Source organism: Ambystoma mexicanum, chromosome 8 (assembly GCF_040938575.1).
Source record: "Ambystoma mexicanum isolate Mex_15411 chromosome 8, UKY_AmexF1_1, whole genome shotgun sequence".
Lineage (NCBI taxonomy): Eukaryota > Metazoa > Chordata > Amphibia > Caudata > Ambystomatidae > Ambystoma > Ambystoma mexicanum.
Window position 1 is genome coordinate 675,374,332 of NC_090929.1, and position 16,034 is coordinate 675,390,365.

At 45.7% G+C, this 16,034-nt stretch overlaps 1 protein-coding gene across 1 annotated transcript in view; it reads left to right on the forward strand.

The window, feature by feature from the left end:
• Nucleotides 1–16,034, forward strand: part of FBXL15 (F-box and leucine rich repeat protein 15) — a 178,550-nt gene that overhangs the window by 69,010 nt on the left and 93,506 nt on the right. The window contains exons 2-3 of the mRNA XM_069610474.1: nt 6,378–6,531; nt 7,978–8,480. Of these exons, the coding sequence (XP_069466575.1) occupies nt 6,378–6,531; nt 7,978–8,480 (657 nt within the window). The remainder of the gene's footprint in view (nt 1–6,377; nt 6,532–7,977; nt 8,481–16,034) is intronic.

Here is a 16,034-nt window from a genome sequence, read left to right on the forward strand (position 1 = left end):
GGCGCCATAGAACTGGTGCCTGTAGCGGAGAGGAACAAGGGATGGTATTGCCCTTATTTTTTGATTTCGAAGAAAGACTGGGGATTGAGACCCATCATGGACTTGCGCGGTTTGAACAAACTCCTCAGGAAGGACAAGTTCAAGATGGTTACTCTGTCTGAAGTCCTCCAGGCCCTTCAGCTTCAGGACTGGTTGGTGTCTCTCGACCTCAAGGATGCTTACTTCCATGTGCCGATCCATCCCAACCACAAGAAGTACCTGAGGTTCGCGGTTGGCGACTCGCACTTTCAGTTTCGGGTCCTGCCGTTCGGATTGACCTCCGCCCCAAGGGTTTTCACCAAGCTCATGGTGGTGGTGGCAGCGCATCTCAGGAAAGGGGGGGGGATTCACGTCTACCCTTACCTGGACGATTGGTTGATCAGGGGGAGCTCGCCCGAGCAAGTCCAGGATCATGTGTCCGTCACCTGCCACTCCCTTCACAGGCTGGGCTTCTCCCTCAATTTAAAGAAGGCCCATTTGACGCCAACACAGCGGCTTCAGTACATCAGAGCGGTGCTCGACACTTCCCTGGGGCAGTGTTTTCCTCCCCAGGTGAGGGCTCTTCACATTCAGCAGATGGTGCACAAGTTTCAGCATGCCCAGACGCTCCCACCGTTCGAGTTCTTGAGGTTGCTCGGCCTCATGGCATCCTGCATTCTTCTGGTGCCAGAGGCTCGCCTGCGGATGAGATATTTGCAGTGGGCACTCAAGATGCAATGGTCGCAGTCCCCCGGCAGGATGTCGGACCCGGTTCAGGTGCCGCCCTTGGTCGCCCAGGACCTTCTGTGGTGGGCCGTCGAAGGCAACTTGATGAAGGGGGCTCCGTTTTGGCTTCCCTGGCCGGAGGTGACGATCGTGACGGATGCATCCCTCACGGGATGGAGAGCTCATGCCAACGAGCTGACAGTCAGCGGTCGTTGCTCTCCGTCGGAGTCCAAACTCCATATCAATCTGTTGGTGCTGAGGGCCGTCAGGCTAGCCCTGAAGGCTTTTCTACCCACTGTGCGAGGAAAGAATGTCCTGATCCTGACGGACAACACAGTGGCCATGCACTACCTCAACAAAAAGGGGGGGGGACAGGGTCACTTCCTCTGTGCAGGGAGGCGATGCAGCTCGAGTTCTGGGCCATCCAGCAGGAAGTTTCGATCTCGGCAGTTCATCTGGCCGGAGACAAAAACGTGATGGCGGACGCTCTGAGCAGGCAGAGCACGATCTCTCACGAGTGGGAGTTGGCTCAGAAGGTTCTCCTGGAAATCTTCACCCTTTGGGGGACCCCTCAAGTGGATCTCTTCACCTCCAGTGTCAACCGGAAGTGCGAGAGGTTCTGCTCGCGGGAATTTCCTCCAAAAGGAGCCTTAGGAGACATGTTCGTGGTGGAGTGGTCATTCCCACTGCTGTACGCGTTTCCTCCAGACCCCGTCATCCCGCAAGTGCTGCGGAGGTTACGGAAGTTCGGTTCCCGGATGATCCTCATTGCTCCGGCGTGGGCTCGGAGGACGTGGTACCTTCTCGACATGTCCATCTGCCCTCCACGTCGTCTTCCCTACCGAGACGATCTGCTCTCACGGGAGGGCGGTCAGGTTCTCCATCCAGAGGTCAGATCCCTCAACCTTCACGCTTGGCTTCTGAAAGGTTGAGGTATAAGGATTGGGACCTCCCTGAAGACGTGATGGAGGTGTTGCTCTCGGCCCAACGGCCAGCAACAAAGTCTCTGTACCGTTGGCGTAAGTTCTGCGACTGGTACAGAGTTCAGAATGTGGATCCTTTTGCATGTGACATCCCCATGGTTCTGTCCTTTTGACTTTCATTGGCCCACAGGGGCTTGCAAGTGGGTACCATTAAAGGTTACCTGGCGGCGCTGTCCATCTTTAAGCGCTCGTCTTAAGAGTGTTCCTACTTTAAAATCCCGTTAATTTCACAGTTTCTGAAAGGGCTCACTAATGTGTTCCCTCCAACACCTTTCCTGGTGCCCGGTTGGGATTTAAACCTTGTTCTCAGGTTTCTAACGGGTGCTCCCTTTGAGCCTTTGCACTCTTGTCCTTTGAGACTGTTGACTCTTAAAACTGTATTTTTAGTTGCGGTCACTTCCGCTCGCAGAGTGAGTGAGTTACAGGCACTTTCAGTTAAGCCTCCCTTCACTGTTTTCCATAAGGACAGGGTTGTCCTTAGAGTCCGTCCTTCTTTTCTTCCGAAGGTAGTGACGGAATTACATTTGGCCCAGAAGGTTGTTCTTCCGGCTTTCTATCCTCCTCCGCATCCTGGTAAGGAAGAGGAGAGGCTCCATAGGCTTGATCCTAGGAGAGCTTTAAGCTTTTATGTTTCACGCATGTCCCAGGTCAGAGTGGACGATCAACTCTTTATTGGTTACGCTGGAAAGCGTTTGGGGCAAGCTGTGACGAAACAGACTTTGTCTCGCTGGATTATTTTGGCCATCTCGGAGTGTTACCGCTTGGCGGGTAAGGACCCACCGGCTGGCTTGCGGGCCCATTCTACCAGGGGTATGGCTGCATCTACTGCCCTGCAGAAGGGTGTTCCTATTCGCAACATCTGTGATGCAGCCACCTGGGCTTCAGTACATACATTTGTACGTCACTATTCCCTCGATTCCATCCGAGGACAGGATCTGGCCTTTGGCAAGGCGGTCCTTTGCTCTGCTATTTGATTGCCAATTCTAAATTTTGATTCTAAATTATTTCCCTCCTCCTTGCTCTGGTACAGCTTTCGGAGTCTGTCATAGATATGGAATACGTCGGAGGACCCAATCCCCTCGAAGAACAAGTTACTTTCTTACCTGGTAACGTTCTTTCGATGGGATGGTCCGACGACGTATTCCATATCGCTCCCTCCCTACCTTCCCCGCTGCAGAATTTCTTTTGCGATTGCAGCTTACGTTCCGCAAGGCTTTGTGTCTGACTGGCAGTAGACTAATGTCGCACGTTCTGGGGGAAAAAACTACAACTGAGGCTACGGGCGTCGTGTGTCCTACTTATCACATCGGATGACGTCGGACGTCGGAGGAGGTCCTCGACGATGGCGCATCGACGTCATCGACGCAGGACGCAGACGCTGAAAAAAGTTTCCAAAGCAGCACAGCTGTGGTGATTACCTGTCATAGATATGGAATACGTAGTCGGACCATCCCATCGAAAGAACGTTACCAGGTAAGAAAGTAACTTGTTCTTTTGTGTCGATGGGATTCGTGGCGTGTTTATGCCAGAGGGTCTGTAGGAAGGAAACCCTTTGATCTGTTATTACTAGAGCCTTTTACTAAAATGTACCGTTTACAGACAGTGGATGTCTTAAAATTAGCCAACATGCATATTGGTATTTTGTTAGGAGGCTAGCAACCAGTCATCAATTCGCTTTGTCCACTTTACAAATCTCTTTAACTTCTCCAATTTTATAGTGTGTATGTGTTCTGTCTGCCGGATGTTTCTACAAAACAAAATCTGTACAAACGCACTATCACTGTTTCCTTCACCTTCCATCCATATGCATCTTAAGGACCAGTTGAGCAATGTACTCCCTTCTGTGTCCTATCTTTGCGTTTTTTTGGCCAGGTAAGGAGTTAATGGGCCTTAATACGAGTTTGGAGGTAGCCATGCCGTTTTTACCGGCATGGCTACCCCCAAACTCGTGTCCAGGTCCCGAAAAATGGGAATTACCGGGCCATTCCGACCTGTGCGGGCCCGGTAATTCCCATTCGCGTGACCCGGACCCGGGCCGTCCCCATTCCCATTTGAACCCCGATAGGGCTCAATGGGAATGGGGAGGATGGTTACAACGGCCCCGTTAATAACAGGACCGTTGCTACCATCCTGTTCTGCTAGCGGGTGCCGCTCTGCACGCCTGGTGTGACCAGCACTACCGGCGCCGTTGTTGCCTTACCAAAACACTCCTAATGTGAGGCCCAATGTATATAAAAAATCCTAAAGGGAAGGATAATTGAATACCTTGAAATGCGTGGGTTATAGAGCTCATAGTAGCAAGAAGGCCACGACAGGCCCGTCTAAAGCCTTTGGGACCTCAGGGAAATGGATCTAGGCAATTAAAGTGATGGCTCGAATCTACTTAAACCTTAGTAAACTATGGAAGCCCCTACCATTCCTGTTGTTCCTCTGGCCCCCCAATCCCCACCCTCCTACGTCCCTCTTCCGGTCACTCTGTTCGTGCTCAGGAGGCTGCCAGGGTTGTCCTAGGAGCAACGCTCTTTTGTGCATCAGTCTTTTTCCCTTGCGGCCTCCAGACGGCAAACACTGTAGCATATATATTAGTGGCTTTCCATGCAAGAACGTTCTCTTTTCTTATTGCTAGTCCATTCTTTGTGCCACCACCCCACAAATTGCTTGCTCTGTCTCCTGATGCTATCCTCCTTGCACTTTGATCTCGTGTCCTGCTCATCCTCTGTTCCCCGACTCTTGACTCCCTGAAATTGAAGATAAAGGCGCTAAAGAGATCTTTAAAATGAAGATTTAATTAGCTCCTTCAGAAGACTTACATCATCCTTCTGATCCTCCCCTTTACATATTTGTAAATTGCTATTTTATTCTGAAACCGATAGTTTGTACTTTCTTTTTTTGTTTGACCATTTTCCCCTTCCACCAACTGGTTTATGTCGGATCCATATTTCATTGCTCATTAATTTTAAACGCCCAGAAACGGGAATAGTCTCACTCAAGATCAAATACAAAATAATTAAGTGCAGTCCATGGATTTTGGGAGCAGGAATCCTGCTGAGAAGCAGTAACTATAGTGAATCACAACCTATAACGTGAATTTGATAAAGGGAATAAAGCTGTGGATTAAAACACAACACATTTTGGGGTACACAGAGAGAGAGATGTGAAATAGAGTATTTAAAATTAACACAGAGACCTTGGATAGAACCGTAACTAAATCTGGAGGCCATATTTCAACCAGGCATTCTGGTGGGAGGAGGCCAAATTGGTTCAAAATTGACATCACCTGTCTTACGAGGAGGGGCACAAGGATCTACACTTTTGTACATTGGCAGAAAGGAGAAATATGAGGGATTTCAAAAAGGCATAAAATACACTGAACATGTCGCCTGAGAAGAAGTTGACTCCTTGAACTGGACGTCAGCATAGGGACGAGGGGGCAGGTGGGAGAAGCCCATGAGTAGCCTTAGAACATGAGGGTAGCATGCTAGAAATACTCTGCCAGAAGAAGAGGTTGAGGCGCTGATCAGTAAATGAACCGTGACGGGCATGGGGATGGTTGTGTTCACTCGTAGGGTAATGATTGAGACCCATTAGGGTGTGGGTAAGGACATCAGGAAAGGGAGAAGCCTGAACCGACCTGGAGGTCCTTCTCTGCCATTACATACTATGTTTCTTTGTAGGATCCCCTTTCTATGTGTGCTTTATTAACCGTACTGCACCTCACACCCGCATTCCAAGGCCTCCAGTTTAGAATCTCTGCACTTTATTTTGCTCAAGAGTTGTCATTCTGATCAGGTTGCTGAGATGCACAGGTGCTATTGGAGAGTAGGCCTTGATTTCCTTTAGCGTCTGAATATGGAGACGAATATCTGGCCGCTTTCTCGCATAATGCCCACTACCAGGCCAGTATCACCATGTTATGCTGTGTAGGGTTCGAAATTGAGAGGAGCGCTATTAATCTGCTTGGAGCCTAGAAGAACCTGGTTAGCTTGACACCAATAGCTTCCAGGATCTACCTTTGGCACACCAAAGCAACTGATGCCGAACAAACGCACCTATTTGAGTTTAAATATTAGGGCACATTTATAAGACAATTAAAGCATAGGAGGTCATAAATAATGGATAAAATGGTAAGTGTACATCTAATGTGGAAGCTACATTTGCAAACCGTGATGTACTAGCTACTCGTCTCAGTGGTAGCACCTGGTCACTTTTTAATGCTTGAAACCCATGAGCTGCTTTTTGCTCCTGCTTATCCAATCTTAATTTCTATCAAACGTTTTGCTGTGGTGAACCATTCAGAATATCAAGGGCATCAATATCACTGAATCTAATTAATGGCTATCGAGTACAAACATACACCAGTGAAATGGAAAATGGTGCTTCCAAAGATATTTCTCAAAAGGTCACTACCTTTCAAAATAATTTGGGCTGTGATTCTTTATATGGGTATGGTAATTGCACTTTTCTTGGGTTGGGTATGTGGAAACTACCATGAACATGACATCACATCAAGACGGTGGTTAGCCAATAAGGTGACGAATGGCCTGGCTAGAATGGAGAGTTCAAAGCTTTAATGCACATGGTCGTTTTTCCTTTCCATGAGTGTTTTTGGTGTCCAAGTGAAATTATTTGCTTGTTTTTCTTGTCTCCTAGTTTACTGGATCTGCCTTGGGAGGATGTTCTGCTGCCTCATATTTTGGACTACTTGCCGGTTGATCAACTCGTGAGCTTGCAGCGGGTCAGCAAGGCCTTTCAGACCATCGTCCAGCTTTACCTGGGCAACTGCCACTGCTTCGACTCCACTCAGGTTTCAATTGCCTTTTTTATCCACTTCTGGTTTGGTACAGGTGCAAAAATATTAAGTTTACATTATGACCCATGTCTGCAACCCTGATTAGTGCCCAGTGGTTTACTAGTGCCAGGCGTCAATTCTGGTTACCCTTGTCTGGTAACAACCATCTATTACAGAGCACAGTCAACCAGAGGTCTTTACACTTGTGTGTTGAATCTGAGCCAGTCTAGACCTTGGTTTGGCTCTGCTAAATGATATAGTCCCATTAGTAAAACAGCACGCCCCATGCAATTGCTTAGCCTCCTTTCACAGGCGCTGCAATCCCTTTTGAGATGACATTATTGGCGGTAAGAGATGAAACCACCTCCCAATTAAAGGTTACGTCAGCCGGTGAATATGAGGCTGTGCTTGAGGGGTTGTGGGGGGTAAGCGCATCACTGCGGCACCAGTTGGGCATGGGGTCCCAAACCTCCAGCCCCATCTCACAGAGGGGACCAAAAAAGGGATAGGGGGGTCAATGCCCATTAAGCATCTTTCCGCCTGTCGTGCCTTTGGCCTGCTGGTTGAAATAGGACCACTGAGTTAAAAATGGAGCGCTTGCCTTGTTTTCCAACTCGGCATGATACAGATGATTTTCTTTCTTCAGTAATTTCCATTATGCCTGACTTCTCTAGCAGGCAGACTTATTTTCCTCTCTGGCAGATGGTGTTTGTAATCTAAGATGACTCTAAATGTTTAACCCACAAGCATTATTTTATTTTTTGTTGTAGTAGGTCTACCACATTGGGGTAAAACTTCCACATTTTATAATGGGCCTGTGAGCTCCGGCAGCAGCTGCCCGCCTATTAATTTGCCAAATGTACATTTTACAACAACAGCATTGGATATGAGAGGATTTAGATTTTTAAAAAAAAGGTAATTATTCTTTTAAACACAATGAATTAAATGCAGGAGAATACATGCTTGATGTATTTTTCTTTTTCCTGCGAGGAATTTAGTGGTAAGTCAAAGATTGAGGAGATGCATATCATTTATTGACAATGCCCCTTTCCTTTGAGGCAGGCCCAAAGTTCTGCAGCTCTTCTTTGGGGGGGAAAAAAACAAAATCTTTATTGTGCCAACTCTATTTCCCTCCTTCATAGGAGAGCTGTGCCAAGGGGTGGACAAAATACTGGAGGTAGAGAAAGCAGTGTGCTCATAAGGGCTAGATGGTACAAACGTTTGAGGCCGTGCAGTTATCCCTCATGTCCACTTTTCTGCCAGGTCACCTGGTCTACAGAGCAGTTATCTGGTGTTGAATTTCTTCTCCTCTGCTCCTTTACTTGTTGGGCAGGTGATTCATAACAAAGGTGAGGTTGCATGCAGCAGTTCTTTATTGAACTGTGGGCGGCCTTAGTGTTTACTGCTAAAATTGATGTACTGCCAGAGGGTCCAGTAACTGATTTTCTCTTTTCGTATTAGATCAGCTCACCGGTGCCTAAAACTGCATTCTGCAAGATGCTGAAGGAGAATGAGGTGCTACACCAACTTAACCTCCAGGGCTGTTCTGAGTGGCTGACGGACCGGGAGCTACTTCCGGTGGTTGGCCAGAACCATCACCTTCTCAGTATCAACCTCAACAATTGTTTGCTTTTGAGCCGTCAGTCCCTGGTGGCGATATGTCTGAGCTGTCCCCTTCTTCAAAACATTTCTCTGGCACATTGCGAGTGGGTAGACGGCCTCTCTCTGCGCAGCCTAGCGGAACACTGCAAGGACTTGGAGTCAATAGACGTGACAGCTTGTCGACAGCTAAAGGATGAGGTTGTGTGCTACTTGGTACAGAACAGCCGCAAGATCAAATCCCTCTCACTCGCTGTGAACGCAAATATTACGGATGTTGCTGTGGATGAAATAGCTAAATGTTGCAGAGACCTGGAACATCTGGACCTGACCGGCTGTTTAAGGGTCCGGAACGAATCCATCAGGTAATATAAAATTAAATGAATGCGTGTTGCTCACATATTAATGGAAGGCCTCTGAAGATATGACCATTTGGGACATTACTATCTCCTAAAAATCAAACAAATGCAACCACTAGCAGGCTTAACTTGGTTATAAAATCCACCCTATAGTCATTATTCTTATCGCTGTTATGCCCCAAGCTTCGATAGGGTCTGTTGAGAGGAACTTAGAAGATTAGTGGCAGCCTTCAAGAGGGTATACAGAAGTGTTTGAGAAACCAGGCTCGCACATCAATTTCGGCTGATGGCAAAAAGAGGCAAATTATTCATTGGTTTGCAAGTCAAGGAAACACAGCATTCTTCATCTAACCGAACCCTTCACCTTTATAGGTCACTGGTTACCTGACCAAGAAAGATACGAGAACACTACGGCTGGGCCTACCACAAAAACAATGCCCTCATTTTTTAGACTCAATGGTCCGTCATTGGTGTTCATGGTCAGAAATTATGAATAATGATGCCCTTATGGTCAAGAGGGCACATAAACCCATTCCTCTGGGAACACCTTTGGTCTTATCTCCTCAACTGAGGGGTGTTAGTGCTCCACCCTCATTACGAAATCCAGTATCACACAATGACCCATTGTTTTAACCAGTTCATAAAAAGATCTGGCCACAGGTCTATGACCTTTATCCAGTAAACCCGAATGGCCTGGAGCCTTCAGTTCACCATCCTTGTGCACAAGGGTAAGCTAATCTGTAGTAAGACTAGCCATATCCTCAGCCAACATAGGGAGGAATGGCCCAATAAAAGTCTGCTAAAAGAAAACTAAGAGACATTTAAGTGACGTGATGTCAGAGGGGTGAATTGGCTTCCGTTTATATGTTTCAGAGTTTGAAGAGAAAAAATAAATACCTCTTCCTGCCCTTCCTAAATGCATTCATACATTCATACAATTATTTAAAAAAATTATACACACTCCCAAAAGAAAGTAGCATGTTGGGTTTTGTTGATTTGTTGCATGCCAGTTCTTATTCTGTTGCCTGTAAATTTCATTATTGCTAGTTCTAATTGTATATTTCTTAAGGAGTGACTCTTTCTTTCAATTGTAGTAGTTATTCCCTGCTAGTAAGGGGGACCCTTCAGAGTAATAGGATCAGGATCTGTAATATAGTAAAACTGAAAAAAGAGAACTCCCCCGTCTGTTACTTCAACAGCACTTGTGCTAAGATTTGTATCCCTGACTGCTTTGGGAAAGTAACCACTTTTTACACCAGTGCCAACTTTTTAGTAAATAAACTATCTTCTTCATATGTGTATAGCTGTTTTATGGTATGGTGTCCAGGGCCAAAATAAACCTGGTCATCCTCATTTTTCTAAGTATACGCTGCACACCTAGAACATTTGGTGGAAAAAAAATCCTTCTTCAAGAGTAAACCTACAGCTAAACACATCACATTCTCGCATAACGTGGTCCGAAATGGGGTGGAGCTGGGAGCTATTTAGCTCATGCGTGTAGCCTAGACACCAAGGAGATGCTTTTGACTCCCCAGGACATCTGTAACTGAGTGCCAGTGTATTAAAGGGAAACATACGACACATGAAACCATAATGGGTAATATTTGCAACTCGGTATGTACCAGCTTCTCCTTGCCCAGACGTCGCTCCTGCTTACTGTGCAATGTCAGATACCCAAGAGATGCTTTTAGCTCCTGCTCAACAAATCATTTTTTCGATCCCTGTATTACTTTCCTGATTCTCCCCTGGTGGATGACAAGCCACTTGTTTGCCAACAAATAATATGATCTTATAAATTGTCCTAAAAAGCCAGTGCTTACTTTCATTAACCAGACATGACTATATCTCTAGATATATGCAATCCTTTTTAGATGATGGCGAGTAGTTCTCTTTCACCATTCTATATTTGGTGTGTTGGTTGCAGGCTAGTTTTTCAGTAATTTCTGCCATGAAGGGAATATTGGAGATAGCTCACAACCTGACTCCTACAGACCTATCTACCTGTTTTTGTTTTGTTTTTTGTAGGGCACACATTGTTGTTTTTTATGCCATCGGGGATTTTGCCAATGTGGAAAAGCTAGTGTTGCATTGGTGTGTTATTTGAGGTGAGAGGCTTGCTCTGTTATATTTGATGAATGTTGTAGGCCAAGGGAATGTGTGGTTAGACGAGGTTTTGATGTTTGCAATGATGATTTGGATTTCTTGTGTTGGGCTTGAAGTTGGTGAAAGGGGTTGCATTGGAGCAGGAGTAGCGTAGGCCGTGTGGTTAGGCTGAAAGGGGGGGCGAAGTTGTCATTGTTATTGAGGTGGTTGCCGTGATCTCAGTATTGTGATTCTATATTGTTTGTTTTTGTTTTAAAGGCTGGATATTTTTTCAGTCCATGTTTGTGAAGAGGTAGGAATGTTGTTTATGGCTTCATAGTTTGAGAGGTCTCTGTATATTTTGAAGAGTTTGTGACTTTGCTAGGTGTATGCATGATTTGAAAGTAAAAAAATGTTTGCCTCCGATTTCTTTTTTTTTGGGCTGTTTTCTCTAGTAGGATTTTGAAAGTTTTGTTTATCATGGTCTGATTTTACGGATCTCCATTTGTGTTCTACTTTAGGGAGGCTACTTTAGGGACGGCTCTTCTGGCTATGCTGAAGTCAAGGTCGAACCATTTGTTTTGTTGGTTTAAGTTTTTTGTTGATGTTTGCCAGGATATCAAGCATTGTGGTGATTTCTGAGTTCATTATGTGACGAACTGTTGTGGGACGGGGGATGTGTTGGAGAGATGGTAGTGTTTTGGTGATGTTGTATCTGGTATGCTCTGTGTAACCCATTTGCAAAGGGATCTGGTGCTGAAACAGAGCTGAGTGAATGTTCCTGTCAATTGAGGAGGTTGGGTTGGGTGTAGTTGACCCATGAACACTGAACTACTGATAAGATCACAATAGCCATTGTCAGTCCTCAACTCTGCATGGCCTCCTGTACGTACCCAGCGTACAGGTATCCATTGCCACCATCATATGGAAATTAGATTTATCTGTATGGACGAGACATCCATTTGTCTTTTTAGTCACCCAGTGAGGGTTAATGAGCTTTTACATAGGAGCAGTCGCTTGGACGGTCTGTGTTAACCATCTCCCGAACCTAGGGGTACTGCTGGATGGGAGAATATTTGTAGATGTAGTTCCAGGCCCTTGAGTCCCAATAGTCCCATTCTCATTGACCTACTGTCTAAGTCTTTCATAAAACTATCACACTAACGTATACTCTATCTGCTATCCATTGCTTGAGTTGCACGATCACTCAGTGACATAGGCAGCTTTTGGTAAAAAGGGGAAAGGGGATCCTCTTTCTAAATGACTCCAGATCAGTGGTTTATTTTTGTTATTTTGAGTGGTGGCATCTTATTATTTTCCGCCAAATAAAAGTTAGCCAAGGGACTGGAAACACCCTGGCGCTCATTTTCGACTTCCCTGTAATTTGGAGCTGGGAACCTGTTACATTTACACTTCAACGTAATCGGGTCCCTACCACCACGTTTCATCATTTACATGGCAGAGTGCAAAAGATGAGGCCAAAAGGTGGCCTACTAGTGTGTATGTCGCCTTTTGCCCTCCCCCTTTCCACTCTGCTGTGCAAATTGAGTAAACACTGCCTACCATGTACGCATGGTTAGGCAGCATTTTTACAATTTCTTTTAATTAAATGCATTAGGTTTGTATCTTAAACCTTACATTTATAATTCTACAGAATTAACTTGCCATTTGGTCTTTACCATTAAACCTCTTAAATGATGAGTCAATTTTCGGCTGTAACGTTTTCCCAAAAATAAACGATGGTCGCGACCATTTTTCTATTCTTTCCCATTAAAATTTGGCTCCATCTTTTCTTGGTTTCCAGTTCAGATGGGGCACTTTGATATTTGCCACTGTATATTAATCGTTTCTGGTTAAGTGCTTCACATTCCATTAGAACATGGTATATGGTTTCTGTTTTCCCAGAAATTAGGCAAAAACTACAATCTTTGTTAGCAGCTTTGTTTTGTGGCCATTTCCCAAAGACTTCTCTTGTGGGAAGGAGGTTCAGCCTAAATCATAAAAACGTATCTTGAATTCTTCGGTCGGGATAAAGGTTGACGTAGTTTGGTAGTTGATTAAGTGCTCTTGATTCTCCTTCGCACTTTAAATTCATTTTGTATCGGTCTTTCTTCTCTTGAGTCTCAATCCAATCTATTCGTGCAAGCTTTTTCTTTGCAATCTGAGGCATTTGCGTCAGCGTCTCCAGCGAAATTTCTTTTTTCATACAGAAGCACAAGGCTACTTCTTTCCATTTAATACCGTGTCATTAACTTTCAGCTCTGAGGTCTTCAAAATATCCAAGGCAGGGATCTTTTCTTCGCTGTTCAACTTTCTGAATAGGTCCAATGTTTTCCATTCCACTATTGACTGGAGAGATTGGAGCCCCAGCTCATAGTGTATACGGTCCATTGGCATAGCTTTTGGCAATCCCAACATTATCCGCCAGAATATCGCCTCCAGCTGTATCCATATTGTTTGATCCAAGTTGATCATTGATTCAACTCCATATGCAAAAAAGGCTGTCACCTTTTGTTTGTAGAAAGTTAGTGCTGGTTTGAGGGAAAATTTGCCAAATGTCCTATGTAGCATGAGACACTGCCGTGCTAGGGCTTTAGTTTTAGATTTCAGATGCTGTATCCATGGCATTTCAGTTGTTGATTGGTTGATCCAGATTCCTAGATATTTGTAAGTAGAAACCTGTACCAATTTTTCTTTTTGTAAATAATATACGTAAGATTTTTCTCCTTTTATTCTTTCTAAATGTTAGCAGCATGATTTTAGTTTTCTTTGTTTATTGAAAGTTCATTTTGGTCCATATATTGTTGTGTTTTGTTGAGTGCTATTTGAAGTCCACGCAGTGTTTTTGCCAAGAGGATGATATCATCTACATATATTAAGCAGGGCACTGCAGTGGCATTTAATTTCGGCGGATTTATACTAGGTTCGTTTGTGGCAGTCCCAAAATCGAACATAAAGAGACTAAATAAAGCTGCTGCCAGGGGACAACCCTGCTTTAGGCCATGCCAAGTATTGATTAGGTTGGTTACAATACCATCGGCTGTCATTCTTACTTGTATTCTGGTATTGGTATACAAGAGTTTAATGGGTTCGAGTATGTTGCAGGGGCATCCCCATTGCTCCAATATGGCCCAAAGCAGGTCTCGGTTGACTTTATCATATGCAAGGCTGAGATCTACATATGCTGCGAATATTTGTGTCTTTGTCCTCTCCGCTTCATGTTTCAGCATATTTAGAATGGTCAGATTTATGCAGGTGCCCACATTGCGAACAAATCCGGTCTGTTGGACTGCCAAATGATTTGTTTGTTTAGACCATATGTTTAATTTTGTAAGTAGAAGATTAGCAAACATTTCCCCCAAGGCATCCAAAAGTGCCAGCGGTCGGTAATTCATGGGATCCTTGGTAGATCCTTGTTTGTGTATCGGTATGAGTATGGCAAGTTGGCAGGAATCCGGTACACTTTTAGTACAATTAACAAGGTCTATGATTTCTCCGCAAAACCTGGCCCAAATTTCAGGGTTCTTTTTTTAATGTGGCGTTTGACATGCCATCGGTCCAGGGGCTCTTGATGCATGCAACTTTTTTTGATAAACTCTTCAATATCATAGCTTCCCTTCCATATCTTTTCTGTAGAAGTGGTGATTTTATTACTCCTTGATGTTCTTTCTTGATATAGCTCTGTGAAGTACTTTACCCAAGCAGGTTCAGGGACATCTACCATCATTGCCTCCTCTGTGTTTTTATTCGTTTTTAGGAGTTCCCATAATCGTCTTCTATTGCTATTTTTTAGTGTATTCATCACGAGTTCCGCATTTTCTTGTTCCTGCATCATTTTTGCATTTTTAAGCCATTTTTTTTTATTTTTGTTTGGCTGCGCCTATCAATCGTTTTTTTGTACCAGGAGATTCAGTTTGAGCTCTTTATATTGCAATTTTCTTTTCCTGTTTCTTTTCAGCAATTGTTTTGTTATATATATATATATATATATATTTCTGAGGCTTGTGGAATCTGCTTAGATCACATGCTGTGCATAGGCCGACATCTAGTGGAAGCTGCGGAGTATTACAGTTTGTTTTTCGAAACTCGAAAATGGGCGTCGACACAGGCGTGCCAGTAATACTATCCCTAGTGTGACGTCCACTGTACCCAAGATCCCTCACGCGTCTAGGATCCTCAGATTGTTTTTTTCCGCCATACTGGTCGGAAGCATCTTGCGGAGTTCCCTGGCCTTAGCCATACTTTTGCTAATTATTGAATTAAAATTATTTATTGACATCCTTCCCCACCCCAACGTCGACCCTCGACACTCGACGACGGCTGGAGAAGACATCGACCGTCGGCTGCTGCACGACGGATCTGGGCCTCGGAAGGCCGCTGGCCTCGGCCCGGGCCTAGTAGGCCGCTGGCCTCGGCCCTGCAAGTAGGGAGAGTGGGGGGTGGTACATACTCTTCACTCTTGGTATATAGGTACACCCTATATATATTTCCTACACTTACCAGCCCGCTGCCTCAAGGTGCGTATGGAGGGTACCCCTTTCCAATTCTGCCCCAAGTGCAACCGCAAATACCCTTGGGTCGACAGGCACGCCACGTGCAATCTCTGCTTGCCGAGGGACCACCCCGAAGCGAACTGCAGAGCGTGTAGTAGGTTTAAGCCTAAGACACTTAAGGACCGTTCAACAAAGCGTTGGGCCCACCACGCCAGGCAGGCAGCCATGGCAGCGGAGGGCGCCTTCAGCGATGGCAGCGACGCCGTACTTTCGGACGGCGAGGGCATTACGGCGTCGAAAGACTGCCGAGCGCAGGTCCCCGACCTCGGAAGGTTGTCCGGCAGGGCGGCTATGGGGAAGACCCCCGGCGACGCAAGCGCTACACACCCTACACACACTAAGCACACTAAGTCCAACCGAACCTCGACGACGTCGACTTCTCGGAAAGAGGCACAGATAGAACGGTCCGACTCGGTGTCCTCTGGGCGCTCTCGATCGAGATCGCCGCATGACACAAGGCAATCATCCACTCTTGCCAAGAGTGCCTCGCTCCCTAGATTAACGGAAGTTCGATCGTCGGAAGACGAAGACGACTTCCACCCCCAGGCCGCGCTCCAGGAGACCGAGGCCGCAGTTAACACCAGCGAGGCCCCACGCTCAAAACAAGGTACCTCTCCCGACCCTCGACGCCAGGCGTCGAAAGTCTCCGAGGCCTCCAAGGGGCAGGGAAAACATTTTTCCACGCACGGGGAGGGGGGGAAACAGCGGAAAGCACAGCCTTCCACTCCTGTAAGACCATCCTTCCACCCTAAGCAGACAGTCAAACATAAATCTACTGGGACATCAACATCCAGCAAGGCTACCCTTGATAAGTCCTCTAAGTTGCCTACTAAAGCCATACCCTGTTCCAAAGAATGGTCCAGTGAAGACATAGACAGGGTCATGTCAAGGATGTCTTCCTTAGCTGATTTTTATGACAAGAACC